Raw genomic sequence first — 18,283 nt, 5'->3', positions numbered from 1 at the left:
GAGCATACATTAAAGTTCTACAACCAAATTAAAACAGTAACTATTCAATAAAATTATTGTTGGACAAAAGTCTTAGCACACAATGGCAGTTCAATACTAGAAGGGCCTTGTGGTTGAACTTGCCAAAGTATCATTGTTCGTATTATAGGAAAGAGCTGCATCACGCAACTAATGTAACGAGTAAAATGGATAGCAAAGAGTTCAATTATTCGTAATTTACAACAATAAACAAAATAACAAAACCTTTAATACAACATAGTCTACATATTCGCCTAGCGGATATAACATATTATACATAGTCACCTAACACTTGTCCATACTGATACAACATACTCTACATAATCACCTAGCTTGTCCATACAGAAGATAACGACAAGTCCCACGTACAATGTCACTTACGAAAATCAAGTCTCCGCTTGCCTGACAAACATGAAATACGGTTATTAGTTTCCAAATGCAAAGAACAAAAACCAAATGACATTCTGAGTATATTATATAAAAACAGTGACGTCACTTGCCTAGTTCATAGCACTACCACTTGTCGAAGCCCCATGGGAATTGGGACAGCATCTACGGTTATGCCCCTCTTGATGACACACTCCACATCGTTGCCTCGGTTGAATCTCCCTCAACTCCGGATCTTCCCTCCGGCTTCCCCGTTCTCGCCGTACCCCATCCATTTCATTCCTTATTCTTGACATCGTAGGACGACCTTTGGCCCGCAACAATCGTGGGTCAGGCACCCACCGTGGTCCGCGAACGTCTGTCCATAATGACTCTGACTTTGGCACCACAAAATTATGTGAATATGTGAGAATGGCGTTGTTCAGACTGTAACATGGGTCAATGTAGCTGGGCGCATCGAGATGCAGACTTTTAAGAACTTTAATTGCATGTGAACAAGGGATCTTCAAGTTTTGCCACTTTCCACAACCACAGGTTCTATCAAATACGCGCACATCATGACTGTGATTTCCCCCTCCAGCTCTATGGTCGTTATACGGGGTAACCACTTGATATATACCCTCTGCATGATTATAATTCCTCAGAGTGTGTCCTGCAATTTTCTGTTCATTTTTGCTATAGATCTCCATTGCATAATCACTCCACACCTTACCTCGAGAGAGATCAGAAGTAATTTGTTTATGTCGATCGTGGAAATATGCAACAAGTTTAAAATAAGTGAACTCAACCATTGCAGCAATTGGCAAACCGCGGGCACCTTTAAGAACCCCATTAAAGCACTCAGAGATATTGGTTGTCATTGCCCCGTACCGTCTTCCACCATCATGTGACTGGGTCCATTTGTCTACATCCTCACTCATTAGATATGTGTATGGCATATAACGTATAATCCGGCGATCAGTAGGGTCTACACCCCTCAGTAAATTAATCTCGGCCTCCTTAATGGTTTGCATTATAGACACAAATTTAGCATCACAAGTCGCATATCCAGCTTTCAAGGCCAATGCCTTTAGAGTCGGGTTATTAAAATGTGTGTTGAAGTTGCTAGCAACATGTCGAAGGCAATATCGATGATATACCCGTTCTCTTCCGCCTTGCCCTCTAGGCCACTCTCGAATGGCGCATTTGATACCTTTATGTCGGTCAGAAATAATGCAAATATCCTTGTTTTCAATAACACGCTCTATCGAAGTCCTGAGACACTCTAAAAACCACCCCCAACTAGCCCCTGACTCCTTGTCCACAACAGCAAAGGCGATAGGCAAAACCTTTTGATTAGCATCGGTTGCCATTGCAATCATCAATACCCCTTTGTATTTACCATATAAATGAGTTCCATCAATACTGATCACTGGCCTGCAATACTGGAATGCAGCAATGCATGGAGCGAATGCCCAATATACATAGCGCAGTAACGTAGTACCTTCTAATGGCTTAGGTATGGTGTGATAGCTATACTGGGTACCCGAATCCTGATCCAAGTATGCCAACAACTTTCGCAACCTTTGGTAAGACTCCTCCCAATCCCCAAAAATCTTAGCAATTGCCTTTTGTTTTGCGTCCCATACTTTATAGTAAGAAAGCTCATGATCATACTTAGTACGGATGATCTCCCAAAGCTCATCAACAGTAGCAGTGTGCTTTTTTCGCAATCTTCCCACAATTTCTGATGCAACAAAATTAGAATCCATCATTCTACCATCTCTTCGCAGCCCAAAGGGTATACAACTGTGTGGACCCACATAAGACGTGACCATCCACAGACCATTGAATTTAGGCTTCATGTATGCCCCAACGTACCACTTGCAATTGTCGTCAATGCATGCGGCGCACAATTCAGTTGTGCTCGACCTTTGGATGGAGAAATTTCTATTATCCTTTGCTGCATATATTATCAATGCACGCTTCACCGCAGCTTTATTTGCAAAAGTCAACCCTTTACAAAAATGCATCCCATCTTGCCAAGTACAAAGATATGGTATCTGAAGACGTGAAGGATCAACCATATTTTCCCAAGTATTTGCGTAGAATGAGTCCGCAGGAGGTCTGTAGCCAGTGGTCGTATCTGTATCATGCTGGACACCAATATCATCATCATCTGCATCACCTTCATTATGGTACTCCATATTTTCCTCTTCAAAATTAGGAACGACTTCATGCTCATCCACATCGTTCTCAAAGTCACCTCGCTCAATCCTCTCTTCGTACTGATCCATATCATCATTATTTTCACCATCATTCGCAGCATGATCTTCGTCTTCGTCTTCGTCTTCCTCCTCTAAATGTGTCTCTTGAGAGTAGAGGGTTCCACCAGTATTCGCAACATAATCTTGAGATGACAGCGTATAACCTCCCATTGCATACCCTCCCATTGTAGTGCATCCATCATCTAGGGTTGTAAATTGTAAAGCCGTAGATGTTTCTTGCACCACCTCAGTACTGTTGTCTACACTCGCCTCCAAACTTACATACAACTCAGCAGCATTTACTTGGGGCATTTTCTGGATCCTATTAAACATCATCTTTACATGTTTATCTTCTTTAATCGCCATATACCCATAATTTATCCGTTCATGAAGAACTTCTTGTGGGCAACGATAAATAATCTTGATGTCATACCAAGCAGGGTTCAATTTCAATTCGTCCATTATTTTCCTCTTCAAATCAGTCAACGTCTTCAACTTACGACGTAACATCATGTAGTAGCATTCGATACCCTCCCCTCTAAATGGGAATCCGTCAATCCCTTCAGGATTGTAAAGGTGTCCACCGAAGTATACATTTATGTCAATATTCTTCAAAGATTGTGCACCTATTAGAGAGCCAACTAAATTTATGTTAGTGACATATTTGATCTCTTTCATTTCACATCAATTACAAAAACTTTTCTATCTACTCAAAGTACAAGAATCACAACTTCTAAAAGTGTAACAATTGCATATACTCACCCCACATCACATACAAACACACTCAATCATTATAATTTCATACTCAAACAAATAAAAAAACTGAAGACAAAACTCACCCCCATTACAAAATTGAAACTCAGCTCTAACAAAAATATAAATAAAAATATCAAACCAAACAACAAAAGTCATGAGGATGTGCAAATGAATGAGTGCAATTATGTAACAACATCATTCAAGTAATTTTAAATTAATGCCATACCCTATTACACTACTATTGATGAAATAACATAGAGCAGGGTTCATCAGACAAAAAAAGAAAAAGAAAAACACTAATGTGAATATAATCATGATCAATCAAATTAGACATATCATCTAATTTAACATATAAATATAAATATATTTATATATTTAGCCTATTTATACAACTATATAATTAAATATTTATATATTTATATAAGTATTTATATATATAGTTGTATAAATATAAAAATATTTATATAAATATAAATATATTTATATATTTAGCCTATTTATACAACTATATAATTAAATATTTATATAAATATATTTATATTTAGCCTATTTATACAACTATATAATTAAATATTTATATAAATATATTTATATTTAGCCTATTTATACAACTATATAATTAAATATTTATATATTTCTATAAGTATTTATATATATAGTTTGTATAAATATAAAAATATAAATATATTTATATAAATATTTAATTATATAGTTGTATAAATATAAATATAAAAATATGTATATATAAATATTTAATTATATAGTTGTATAAATATAAATATATATACGTATTTTTTATAAGGAAACAAATATACATATTTTAATACAAACAAATATCTTATCAGGAAACAAATATATTTGCCTAATACAAACAAATATTTTATTAGGAAATGGCATATACACTAAAACAATGCAAGCAACACTTTTTAAAGCAGCTATATACACTAAACAACTAATTAGAGAGTGAGGAGACCCTTACTTGACATAATGATGTGCAAATGTACTGCTGAGATTGTATGAGAGTGAGAGAAGCAATGTTTTGCTGCTAAATATATATGAGAGGTTGAGTCTCTGTGAGAGTTCTTAAGAGAGGTTCTGTGATTGAAGTTGCTGAAGGTGAGAGTTGTTGAGACAAGTTGTTCTTCATGTGAGAGAGTTGTGTGACAGTTTTTTTAGGTTCAACATAGTCTGAGAGAAGTTTTTGGTGCTTGTGCTAGTTTAACATATTTTTTGAATATGTTTCAAAACAGACAAATTATATTCACATGTTCTTCAGCAACGTACTCATCTTACCTGCTGGAGGAAGCAACAAAGACTGTTGACTAGCAAAAGCAGGAAGCAACAAAGACTGTAGTAGATAGACAAAAGACTAGCACTGCACAAAAATAGGAAGCAACAGACAAAAGACAAAGACTAGCACAAGCAACAGACAAAGACTAGCAAAAGCACAAAAATAGTAGATAGACAAGCACAAGCAACAGACAAAAGACAAAACATGTCCTTCAACACAAGCTTTAATAGACTAGCACTGCACGTATTCAGTTAATAGACTAGCACAGAGCACGTTCCTAGCACAGAGCACACAGCAAAGACACTTGATAAGACCACACAGTAGGGAAATCATGCTTTAAAACTCGAGTCTCTAAGACTCGGTTTCAAAGTTAAAACCGAGTCTCAAAGACTCGAGTTCAACGCGTGTCTCTTTTTGGTTAAAACTCGAGTCTTTGAGACTCGGTTTAAATTTTTACGTAAACCGAGTTTCAAAGACTCGAGTTTAGGTGGCACCTACGTGGAACTCGAGACTTAAAAACTCGAGTTCCACGTACACTCCTGCCACGTCAAGGCCATTTCAAAGGACGTAAACCGAGCCTCAGAGGCTCGATTTTGGGCCCCTAAATCGAGCCTCTGAGGCTCGAGTTGCTAGTTTGGCAATTAGTTTCCAAACGGACCCTACTAACTAAATAGTTGGGGTTTTATGGGTAATTACCCATTTTCGCCAATGTTGGGCTATGAGATAAGCTAAGTTGTTGTTGTTGTTGTTTTTGTGATAAATAAGGTGGTTGGAGATGAAATTAGGAGTGGCGATTGAGGAGTACCAGGTTTTGGAGACGCACCTGAATCTTAGGACTGATTTGATTAAATAGCATCACTGAACTTATTGTATCTCTGAGTACAACCCACACGTTTGCCTGTCTTGGGGTCCTATGTTTGAAGTTTGAACCCTAGCAGAAAGTGAAGCTGCCTTCTGCTTTCGTGGGATTAGGGTGAAGTTTGCATTCACTCACAACCATAGTAGTTTGTTAGCGCTAAATCTAACATTCGCTAACAGAGGGTGTCCTTATAATCACAAATTCATAATGGTAGTCCAGCCCCCTTTTTTGGCCAAAAAACCAAAAAAAAAAAAAGTACAACCCACATACTTCAGGCTTCAAGGGCAGGGTTAAAAAATAAATAAACAAATAAGGGCTGTAAGGAGGATTTTTGTTTTTATTTTCAAAATAGTATAAAAGTAATTTTCAAAAAATTGAAATTGAAACTAGTTTTTAGATTGTAATTTTATATTATATGTGTTTGATTCCCACTTTTAAGAACAATTTATAAAATATTAAAAACAAAAAAAAAGTCTATTTTTCAGATTTAAAAAAAGAAAAAATCTACAAAAAGTAATGTATAAAATTTGTATATCGCTTATTTTATTTTATTTTTATAATAATAAGTTTCAAATTTAAAGTGTAAGAATTCTTTTTTGATAAAGATAAACTTATTAATTTAAAAGATAGAGGAGTGTGGACAAATATGTGAGGTCCACTGTTTTCAATTTATTTATAACTATGCGAATAAAAACATTTTCTATACCCTAAAAACATCCCCTCAACCATTTTCAAAATCCTATTTTGAATAAGGAAAATAGGAAACAATTTTTTGAAAACTGTATTTAGAATTTTAGAGAACATTAGCCAAACAATAGATTGAAGTGTAGGACCCACCATTTTATGAATTGCAAAACATAAAACTATATTTAAATACCCTTATCAAATAGGAACTTTCTCCATTCTTTATGGGACACATACACCAAAAGTGAAAGGGCAAATGCATATGTCCAATACTTAAAATATAATTATTCTCTATTCTCTTCGTTATTGGGAGACATGCTCAAAAAAAGTGAAAGAGAGAATGTATACCTCCTAGGACATTCGATTGGTAATGAGGTTATCTCATTGTAGTCTATTTATATAAGTGGAAGTGGAATGCATAATGAAAATCAAGCGGAATTAAAAATAAAAAAATAAAATAAAATAAAAGTTTCTGGCATGTTCAGAAGATTTGTCATCTCAAATTCGACTAAACCAACCCTTCCGAGGAGCAACTTTGATTTAAACACTTCAAATGTCCTCCCAGCAAAGAGTTTTAAACCAAGGACTATATACCATGAAATACATAACAGCAATATATTGAGGCAGAAAGCAATTCTTGAGTTAAATGCAAATTTGAGGTTCATTTGTAGAGTAGATGTCCCCAGTCTCCTTTGATACCATTCATCCATTTGCATGATCTATTGTGGCATCAATTGCACCATCTTGAATTGCCTTTGATACAATACTCTCTGCATAAGCAACAAGGTTTGCAGAGTCCAGTCTCAGCTTCTTTGCAACATCAGTCAGAGCGAAACAGGAATGAGATATTCTGATGATGTGAATCCCAGTCCTTAAGACATTGTGCCACAGCCTAACAATCAATTTATGGGTCTGGTCTGAATTGAAAGTATAAGAAAACTTCTCAGCAACATTCCTGAAGAGCTCTAGATCACCAATCCATACCGCCTAAAAAGATGTTGTCTTTGTCAATATCGATAGCAAAAGCTCATGAACCTAACTGGAGAGTTGAATCCAGAGCAACCATATTTCTAGCCTCAGAGTCATCTGCCAGGTGTCATGCAAGTAATTATCAAAGTAAATTGACATGTAAAAAAACTTTAGTCTCAATTTAGCCACATTCTGCATGGCATATGATCTACATTTATAATATAGCTTACTATCTGGACTTTAAAAACATGAAAGATTTTTCTTAGAACATTTCTTTTTTCTTTTTTCCTTTTAAAGATCTACTTTTAAAGCTAAGAGAAGACAATCATAAAATTACAATTCTCTAACCTTGTTCTCTACTGTGCTATCGATGGGTACTGATTAAAAAAACCTATGCTATCAATGGGTTTGAAGAAGAGGAAGGAGTGGGTCCGCCCCCTTCTTGAGGAGTCTCTGTTGTCTTTCACCTATATGGTAGCCATGAATTTAATTGTATGGAACTGTAGGGGCACCTTGAAGCCTAATTTTCAAGACTATGTTCACGATCTTGTTCGACAACTTGATCCAGCTATTTTTGTGGTTATGGAAACCCATATTGGAGGTGCTAGAGCCCGGGATATCACAGACAGATTACCGTTTGATGGTGCTATACATACTGAGACTATTGGTCGAGTGGGGGGATTGTGGTTATTGTGGAATTCTGACAAAGTTGATGTGTCCTTTCTGGCTAGCTTGGAGCAAGAAATTCAATCCACAGTTAAGGTACTCTCCTCTAACTTTAATTGGATGTTCTTTGCTGTGTATGCTAGTCCTAGAAGTGCTGAAAGACGTATATTGTGGAATAATCTCTCTAACGTAGCTGATCTTCATAAAATGCCTTGGGTCATTACAGGAGATTTTAACAAGCCTCTTACTAGTGCGGATAAGTTTGGTGGTAGAGTGGTTAGCGTAAATCAAGCTCTGGCATTCAAGGATTGTTTAGATAAATGCAACATGGTGGATTTAGGATTCTCTGGTCCGAGATTTACATGGACTATTGGCCGGGAAATTCAGGACCTTATTCAGGAAAGGATTGATAGATTTTTTGTTAATCTGGACTGGTATCTTATCTACCCGGATGCTAGAGTAACGCACCTCACCAAATGTCACTCTGATCATTGCCCAGTGCTCTTGGAAACAATGCCTCAAAGGAGGATACACCTTGACCGCCCCTTCAAATTTCAGAGATTATGGCTTTCAAATTTATCCTTTCCAAAGGTTGTGTCTCAGGCCTGGAGATAGCCTACTTAACTTCATGAAGCCATTCAGAAATTTGCTACTGATGCTACTGTCTGGAACAAGAATCAATTTGGCAACATTTTTTCGAAGAAGAATTAGATTAGAGCTCGTTTAAATGGGCTCCAAAGGATTATTGCTATCAGGCCTTCGAGCTATTTGTTCGAGCTTGAAAGAAATCTGAATCAAGAGTTGGAAGTGATTCCTAATCAAGAACACGATTTGTGGGCTCTTAAATCTCGGCTGAATTGGATGGTGCAAGCGGATCGTAACACGGCTTTCTACCATGTATCTACATTAGTGAGGAGAAATAGGAACCGAATCACTACTATAAAAAATAATGTGAGGGGAATGGATAATAAATGAGGCGGAGGTGATGGATTTTATTTGTAGGGGGTTTTGTGATATTTATTCTTCTTCCTACAATGCTTCTAAGTGGTTGGCAAGTCCAGTCCAAATAGGGTAGGCTTGTTTGAATGATGAGGAAAGAGATAGTTTATGGTCCAGGGTGACGAATGAAGAGATTAAAGTGGGGTTATGGTCGATGAAAGCGAATAAAGCCCTTGGCTCGGATGGGCTTCATGCGGGGTTATTTCAATTATTTTGGCCAACAGTGGGTGAATCGGTGATTCAGGAAATTAAGCAGATCTTCGCCTCAAGGAAAATGCCGGAGTATCAGAATCGGACTCTTATTGTGCTTATTCCAAAAATTCAAGGGCCTAAAACTCTTGGGAATTACAGACCTATTAGTCTCTGTAACACAGTTTATAAAATTGTCACGAAGATTATTGTAGGTCGCCTAAGACCTTATTTGGAGAAGCTTGTCTCTCTTCTCTAATTGGCGTTTATTCCAGGTAGGAAAGGAATAAATAATGCTATTATTGTCCAAGAATTAATCCACTCGATCAGCAGGAAAAAGGGTGCAATAGGGTACATGGCAATTAAATTAGATCTTGAAAAAGCCTATGATAAGCTAGAATGGAGTTTTATCTGAGGGAGGCTTATGGAGATTAATCTACCCCAAGAGTTAATTGAGCTCATTATGAGTTGTGTGTGCTCGGTTTCATCCTCTGTTCTTTTTAATGGTGGAAGTCTAGACCCCTTCTTCCCATCGAGAGGAATTAGACAGGGGGACCCTTTGTCTCCATATCTTTTCATTCTATGCATGGAGTATCTTGGTTAGCTGATAGAGGAGAATTGCAGCCAAAAGCTTTGGAACCCAGTGAAATCTTCACAGGGAGTGTTGTTTTTCTCCTGCCTTATGTTTGCAGATGATGTGGTGTTTTTTGCCAAGGCTGATCATGGAAATTGTGTGGCCATAAGGGATGCTCTTGATACATTTTGTAGTAGAACTAGCCAAACAATTAGTGAAGTGAAATCTCGGGTCTTTTTTTCTCCAAATGTGGACAAAGATAGTAGGGAGGCGCTTTGTGGTGTGCTGGGCTTTGCCTCAACTCCAAATTTAGGCAAATATCTTGGGATTCCCATTGAACATCCAGGTTCTCCGATGGATGTTAACTTCATTTTGGATAGGGTTAAGCAGAAGTTGGCTGGTTGGAAAGCCAACTTACTATCTTCGATTGGCCGTATTGTTCTCATCCAAGCATCATCTTCAACAGTCCTCACCTATGTCATGTAGTGTGCTATTCTCCCTAACAAAATTCTAGAGGGCATTGATCAAGTCAATCAGAACTTTCTTTGGGGGTCGACTGAAACAGTTAGGAAAATCCATTGGGTGGGATGGAATAAGGTGACAAAATCAAAAAAAGTAGGTGGTCTTGGATTACAAAGTGCAAAAGGTAGAAACATTGTGTTGTTAGCTAAATTGAATTGGAGACTTCACACCGAAAATGAGAGCCTCTGGGCTCATGTGATTAAAGTGAAATACTGCTCCACTCAAAGAATTAATTCCAGGAATCCGAGTAGCCTCCCTTGCTCTCAAATTTGGAAAGGTATTAAAAAAGACACAAATGTATTCCGGCAAGGATCTAGGTGGGTGATTGGAAGAGAAAGCAACTTGAGCTTCTGGTATGATAATTGGTCTCATAAGGGGCCGCTAAGGCATTTGATCCAAGTCCCTTTGCCTTTTGGGGTGGTCGAATGGAAAGTTAAGGACTTAGCAGCCATTGGGGGATGGAATTGGGATATTGTCCCATTTGACATACCCCAAGACATAAAAATGGAGTTTCAAGCCATTCCTTATGTGTTCGTTGCTAGTAGCAAAGATAGATTAATGTGGAGGGACTCGCCGAAGGGTGATTTTACCATGAGAAGTGCCTATAATATGGCAGCTGGGGTGGATCGGCTACTAGACTTTAATGGTGGTTGGATTTGGAAGCTTCATGTTCTCCCAAAGATTCAGTTTTTCTTGTGGAAGTGTACTCACAATAGTATTGGAGTCAATGAATGCCTTGCTTCCAGGGGAGTGAATACTGATTCACTGTGTCCTCTCTATCGTAAAGAACCTGAATCTATCATCCATGCCCTCCAGAATTGCGAAAAGATCAGGGCTGTATGGAATGAGCTTGATGTAGTGGGTTTTGACAAAGACTTCTTTTCCTCAAATGTTGAAGACTAGATGGTGATTAATGGGAAAATGGACACAACAAAAAATTAGAATTCTCATCCGTGGAAAATCATTTTTTCTTTTGCCGTGTGGAATATTTGGAAGAATCGGAATCATGTTGTTTTTAAAGGGTGATATCTGAACCCCAGGTTAGCAAAATTTATCACCAATCAAGCTTTGGAATTTTTCTTTTGTGCTGGCTTATCCAAGGCTGTTTGGAATTAGGTGTTAAATTTGGTAAAATGGGATAGACCTGGGATTGGGTGGATGAAATTGAATACTGACTGTCTTTGGGGAACCCAGGAAGTGTGGGTGGAGGTGGTGTTATTCGTGACTGGTTTGGGAGATGGGTGGCTGGTTTTTCTAGGAAGATTGGCATAAAAATGAGCTTATTGGCTGAGCTTTAGGCCATTCGTTACGGTTAGATGCTATTTATTGATCGTAATTTGGCTATGGTTGAAATGGAGTTGGATGCTAAGGTAGTAGTGGACATGTTAGCTAATCCGCTGTACTTAAATAATGCCATTTCCCTTCTGATAGAGGACTGCAGGTACCTTATTTCCCAAATTCCTTATGTTAGAATCAAGCACTGTTATCGCGAGGCCAATAGGTGTGCGGACAAACTTGCTAGAATGGGTGCCAATCAGAATCTTAATTTTATTTTTTATGAAGATCCGTATGGGGATTTAGGTGTGATTGTGGAGGCTGATATTAATGGGGCGAGTATTGCCAGGTAGTATCTTGGAAATTTTGTAATTCCTTAGCTTTTCCTTTATTGTATCCAGATGACCCAAAAAAAAAAAAAAAGCTTTTGTCAAAAAAACAAAAAAAGTGTCAGTAGCCATAAATAAGGTAAATTTGATTAACGTATTTTGATATTTTGGCTAATGCTAACCAAATTCATGACTTTTCAAAACTGAACAATTTAGATCAATTTAATTATTTTTCTCAATATATTTAAAGACTAATTTAATTTTAAGGGCCAAATTAATTGATTTTAGAAAGTTTTGAACCTGATTAGAAAGCTCAAGTTATGGAGTCCAAATCTTCTGTCTCACTCTCTTTATCTCACTCTATACTCTACAAATAAGAACTTGACACATGTACATCTATTTTACTAATTGCTAATTTTCAGCCTTTGTTATTTCATTTACCTTAATTAATTGAAAATTAAAAAAGACCCAATAGCCAACACATCCCCACCACCGGCACCACTACCATCCTTCTCCGATGCCACTTATCACCAGCAACAGGTCACCAGCAACATTTTTCTTCCTTTGTTCTCTTGTTTCTTATTTATTCCTTCTTTCCTAAGTCTTTAGCCGTTCTTAACCAATAGTTTGTATACCATCCACTACCAATGGAAAAAACATTGGAGCAGAAAATATTGACATCATATTCTAAGAAACAAGTTTCTTCTTCAAATCTATGATGAGTAGCTACTGCTACCTTATCTTCTTCAGATCTGTGAAAAAGAAGTTTTAATAGCTCAGATGATGGCATCCGCCAATGATAACAAGTACCAATACCTAGTAATGGCAACAGTGGATGGTTGTGTCTGGTGGCATTGACTGCATCTGCAATTGCTAATGGGGTTGGTGATGGTTGTTGTTGGTGGTTGTGGGGAATGTGGCTCATATAAAGATGGTGGTGGTGCCGATGGTGGGGATGTGTTGGCTATTGTGTCTTTTTTAATTTTCAATTAATTAAGGTAACTGAAATAACAAAGGCTGAAAATTAGCAATTAATAAAATAGATGTACATATCTCAAGTTTTTATTTGTGAAGTATAGAGTGAGATAAAAAGAGTGAGACAGAAGATTTGGACTCCAAGTTATATTCATAGAATTTATCCCATAAATAATATTGGTATTTTCTGTCCACCAAAAAATGGACGGTACTCTATGCATTGTTTTTAGAAAAGTAAACAAAGCTTAGGGTAATTTAATTTGTCATGTCATTTTCTCATTTTTCTCTTTTTGAAAAAAAAAAAAACCTAAAGGCATGCACGAGATTTCTACTGAATTTGATGGAAATTTTGTGGAAACAGCATAACTATTGACGTAGGTCTTTGTTGTCAGGAAAGTAAGAAAAATTGAGCTGAAAATGCATCGAAAGTGTAGTACTTTACACCTATTTTCAGGTCTTTTGAGGTTGCAACTTGCAAGTCAAAACCACTTAGACTTTTTTAAATTAAAAATTTTTAGTTAAAACTTTTTTTTTTTTTGGTTTGTTAATATCAAAAATATATATATATGTTTGTTAAGGGCACTCAAATTACTATCAGTATTTATATAATAGAAAAATAACTATATTTTAGCCAACTAATTCCAAATTTGGGGCACACATCTCAGGTAATTCTTGAATAGATTCGCAGCAATTGAGATCAAACCATTCAAGACATTTGAACTTGAGTGTTCTAGGAAGAGCTCGAAGTTTTTTGCAATTAGTAAGGTACCAACTTTCAAGCTTATCAAGAAATTTAGATTTGTATTGATCCAAAATGCGAAAAACAATCACTATATTTACCCCAAAAATAAAACTGTTTTTCTTCTTTTTGACTTATTTTATTTTTTATTTTTTAATACCATTCAAAGGGAGAAAACAGGGAGTTTGTTACAAATAGCTGGTCTAGACCGGCATTGGTGAAATGGCATTGAGTTGCTATATTAGCTACATAACAGACACAGTTTATAACAACTTTGGGAACAAAAAGCATCTTCAAAACGAAGCCATTTTGATGAAGGGAAGATAGATCAACCATCATCGTCCTCTCCTGCCAGTTTGGGTTCCTTTCTTTGTTGACAGTTTGGACCAATCTTCTGCTATTGCTTAGGATCAGTACTTGATGAAAGCCAGCGTTCCTAGCTTTTATAGATGCCTCCACCAGAGCTTCTTGAGATGCCCCATAAGCTGAGTCTACTGCACTACTAGCTACACCACAAAACATAGTCTCCCCCTGCATATTCTTGGCCTCATAAGCATACGCACTCCTCCTTGCTCTCTTCCTCCTGACTCCAGCAATTTTGATCATTAGGTGCCAAGGCCCTGCTAGTGACCGAGTGCCTGAGATTGTCTTCTTAGCATTCCTGTTGATGTATGCATTTTTTGTAGGAGTTTCCTGGTACCTGCAAGAAAGGTTTTGAGCTTTTAGAATTACTTCCATGGGGTTAGGTTGTTTTCCTTCATGAACCACAGTGTTTCTGTGGTTCCAGATTGTCCAAAATGTAGTGAAAATGGCTTGAAGATAAATCATTGACTCAGCCTCCAGTTTTTTGTGTCTGTCTAATAAATTCCCAACCCATTGCTGCACCGAGACATTGGCTAGATCAGGTATGAACAGCTAACAGAGATCCATGCCAGCAAGCTCTAGCAAAATGGCAAGACAGAAATAGGTGAGTTGTGGCCTCATCTTCATCATTACACAGGGGGCAGGTGCTTTGGGTTGGTATTCCTCTATTTTTTAGACTTGGGAGAGTGGGGAGGCCATCATGCATAAGCTTCCACATAAAGTTGTAGATTCTCAGGGGGACTTTTACTTTCCAGATCAGATTCCAAACTCCTCTATGGACATGATTCTGTCTGAAAGGATTTGTGGAAAGGCAGTGAGAGTCCTCAAGAAGCAGATTGTAGGCATTCTTTTTGACATTTGTTTTCCTATGGCAGAGTCAATGACCGCACCAACTTGGACATCAGTCTTCCATGACCATGAGGTCCATTTCATGCCTCTTCTTCTTCCCTAATTTTTTTCCCTATGTCAACTGTTCTAGTTGAAAATTTCCATTGGATTGTTTTCTGAATGATTATTCAGGAAATTCGTTGGGATTATTTTGTTTACTGTTTTTATATTTTTATTTTTTCTCTTTTGGAACTAACAACTGTTACAGTTTTGAAATTAATAGCGTTGACCATTGGTAGTTTCATTACTTCTTATCAAGCCCTTAGATTAAATAGCATTGGCCTTTGGATTGACCTCTTAGAAATTGCCTGCAACTTGTCTGTCAAAATACTTGACTATAAGATTTTTGTGACATTAGGGCTTTGAAAGTGTATTTCTAGGATCCTTTGACTATTGCGTTTGTTATACTTGAGTTGTGAGGTTTGGATTGATGCTTTAGGAGACAAAGAAAACCTTAAATTTTCAATATGTTAGAACACCATCTAATTTAAAATTGTTAAGTCCCTTTTAAGTCAAGTTTTTGTGTTTTAAGAATTTGCATGAGCAGTTGGTCTATTGAGAATTACATGAGTTATTATTGCTGGCTTTGACGCAAACCTTATGAGAGCAAAATATCCATTGTATTATGTGGGTAGATGACTTGCTTTGAAAATTTTCAATTGGTTAATTCTAATACAAAATGTCCTTTTTAGCTTATTGTATCTATTTCAATAAATCTTCATATTTTATTTATTTTTTCTTGCATTAGTTTTAACATAGCCAATAATATGTTATTGGGACAGTTGTTGAATCACTCTGCGTCATCCCTCATCAAGCAATAAATCCCAATGGAAGAAAGCAATAACAGATTTTCATGTTGTTTGAACCCATAACCTGCATTAACATCGAATACATCTGAGTCTACCAGCTTCTGCTGTTTCAAGATGCTATTGTAAATGGGGTAAAACTTGCAACTGATACTTTTTTTTTTTTTTTGGTTCTTATTTTGTTGGTAGGGTGATTGAAGTGACACGTGGTGGGTCCAAAATTTTATATTAAATTTAGTCTTTTAAGAGTTAAATGAACTGTTATATATTAAAAATAGAATTAAATTCTAACCTTGTATATACTTCCTTATAATGCTTCTCAGATCCACTTGAATAAATCAAAGAGCTGAATAAATCCAGTGCCAGAGGCACAAGACTTGGTGTTTCACCTATTGCTAAAACAAATGCAAGTGCCAAAAGCAGGTAAAGGCTCTTATTACTTCCTCAAACTTATGAGATTCTTATTTTCCTTAAGACCCCTCATAAACTTAATAGTGGTTACATAATTTGCGATGCATGTAAGCATTCAAGAATGTCTTCAATTGACGAATATGAGAACTTTCCCATGGGTAGGGTGCATAATATACTTGGTGAATGATAAGATGAATCCTCAAGAAAGTTCATTTATTTGGCTTATTTGTATTTGATGCAACTAGAAACTTTTTTTTTTTTGGGTAGAAACTGTATTTTCATATAATTAAGAACTTTTGTGGAATAATGGATATGATAAACAAGTTTGAAAAGCTGAGTTTCCTATATGAATGCATGGAATTCTCAGATTTTTAAATTATTCTCAATTTTATTAATGGCATGTCATTTTTAATGGGTAAGGAAGTTTAAGTGAGTAATCATTTTTTCTTATTCTAGAATTCCTAATGCATGTAGAATGGTCAGGAGGAAGAGAAATAAGAAGAATGGTGCGGGTGGTGGTACAATCATGATCCCTGGTCCTACGCTGATGGACGTTAAGAACATTCTTCAAACTTAGGTACTGCCTTTATTTTTCTCTTTTTAAAAATTTAAAATTCTGGAGGGTTTTGTATGATTGTTGAAGTTGGAAAAGTGAGATAAATGGGTTTATTGAGATTTGAGGATCAGTTAAATGATGGAGCTTGCATATGTTCTTTTCAAGAGAGAATGTGCTATCAATTTTTTGTTATTTTGATGTGCAGGTTATTTTATTTTCTTGAATATAATTCTTTTGAAGTTCCTCACCTTTGATGACCAATTCATGGACATATTTGGGCATAAGGCTCTTATTAGTAGTTGGAACTAAGTTTTGGAATTTGAAAATTTCCTCTTTATTTTTAAGTGAATATTCCCCATTGTGTTTTAAGCATTTGTAAAATGTAGAATAAAAATCAGTTAACGTGACTTCTCACTAAATAACTAATTCACCTACTAACTTGGCTCCTCAGTTAATGTGTTTTAAGCCTTTTCGCCCTTCAATTCTTCCAGCACACCTGTAAATTGTTTCCAAATCAGTATACGTATACCCAGGATACCATGCCTTCCCCGCACTTCTTGACAGGCACCAGAGACGTGCACAGTAGCAATCGGTTGTTTGTGTCAAGCAAATTGTTTTAGAAAACTTTTGAGGCTCTTACAGACTACTCAAAATACTCTGGACAAATAGAAAAGTTTTGACTTTCAAATATACTAGGAAGCCATGTAAATTTTACAAATATATTATATATTTCCGAGTATTAGAACCACAAAAAGATGTTGAAGGATGTATAGGCAGCTTCATGCATCCTTACATTGACCTCTCTTTTTTTTCATAAATTACAGTATATGGCACAGCCCCAGTGCAAATTAAGGCGTAAAGATTTTACATTACCTCACGAAGAGCATCAGCATAAGAACTCATATCTGTAAGTATGACAAGAACATTCTTCCCACATTCATAAGCCAAATAGTCAACGGTAGTAAGAGCTATACGAGGAGTGATAATATGTTCAATTGTAGGGTCATTTTCCTGTAAAAGAGCACATCAGATGACACAGATTATGAATGCAATTTAGACACTGTAATTTGCCCTGTTTTCATTTTATAATATTAAAAAATTATGTAAATCAAAATTTCTTTTTATTATGTTTAATTTTGACTCATTTGAATTAATAAATGCCTTTGTTTAATTTATTATCGACAATTAATATTAGATGTACTCACCAATCTAAAGAAAAATATTCATTTTGTAAATTAATATTATGCTAAAATATAAAACTCACTTTCTAAGTTTTATTCGTTTCAGTCCTTTGATTTTGTTTTTTTCATTTCAGTTTGTCAATATTTGATTTTGTTTTGCCACAATTTACTTATAAAAAAGACATAAATTATTTCTCTTTTTCATGAAAATTCCAAACTATTGTCACACGCAGGGAGCATACCCTTCAACTAGAGTTCTGCCCACAATCCACTGACACCCTCAACAATTACTCACCATATAAATTGATTACAACGTTTTTTGTTTTACCATTTGGTACTAGCAATGTGGAGTAATCTTACTTTTTATGTTCGGATGGTAACATGATCTTGTATAAGATCTTCGTCTGAGAAGTACAAGCAAGGCACATAGCACAGGAAAAATATTTCAGGCCAGGCTCCAAGCCCATAAGCAGAAAACCTGATCTTAAATCCATGACAGGCAAGGTAAAAAAGAACACGTCTAGCATAACAGCTCAACGCCCATACAAAAGCCAAAAGTTGCAGTAATCATTTCTCCAACAGTGAACGTCCAACGTTCAA

At 36.3% G+C, this 18,283-nt stretch overlaps 3 protein-coding genes across 3 annotated transcripts; 1 reads left to right on the top strand and 2 right to left on the bottom strand.

The window, feature by feature from the left end:
* Positions 1-143: 143 nt before the first annotated feature.
* LOC115990347 lies at positions 144-4,555 on the bottom strand. The gene is made up of 3 exons (XM_031114186.1): positions 4,387-4,555; positions 519-3,277; positions 144-420 (listed from the first exon to the last, which is right to left on the bottom strand). The coding sequence occupies exons 1-2, from the start codon at positions 4,391-4,393 to the stop codon at positions 519-521; spliced, it is 2,766 nt and encodes a 921-aa protein (XP_030970046.1). The 5' UTR covers positions 4,394-4,555; the 3' UTR covers positions 144-420.
* Positions 4,556-7,612: 3,057 nt separating this feature from the next.
* Positions 7,613-8,491, top strand: LOC115990346. Its single transcript, XM_031114184.1, has one exon. The coding sequence runs from the start codon at positions 7,613-7,615 to the stop codon at positions 8,489-8,491; it is 879 nt and encodes a 292-aa protein (XP_030970044.1).
* Positions 8,492-13,631: 5,140 nt separating this feature from the next.
* On the bottom strand, positions 13,632-14,739 carry LOC115990345. Its single transcript, XM_031114183.1, has one exon. The coding sequence runs from the start codon at positions 14,304-14,306 to the stop codon at positions 13,632-13,634; it is 675 nt and encodes a 224-aa protein (XP_030970043.1). The 5' UTR covers positions 14,307-14,739.
* Between the last annotated feature and the right edge of the window lie 3,544 nt (positions 14,740-18,283).

This window comes from Quercus lobata, chromosome 5 (assembly GCF_001633185.2).
Source record: "Quercus lobata isolate SW786 chromosome 5, ValleyOak3.0 Primary Assembly, whole genome shotgun sequence".
NCBI classification, from domain to species: Eukaryota; Viridiplantae; Streptophyta; class Magnoliopsida; order Fagales; family Fagaceae; genus Quercus; species Quercus lobata.
This window is presented reverse-complemented; position numbering and strand designations above follow the sequence as displayed.

Bases quoted from the DNA above. Each gene is read 5' to 3' on its own strand.
- LOC115990345 (XM_031114183.1), bottom strand. From the start codon at position 14,306: ATGATTTATCTTCAAGCCATTTTCACTACATTTTGGACAATCTGGAAC.
- LOC115990346 (XM_031114184.1), top strand. From the start codon at position 7,613: ATGGGTTTGAAGAAGAGGAAGGAGTGGGTCCGCCCCCTTCTTGAGGAG.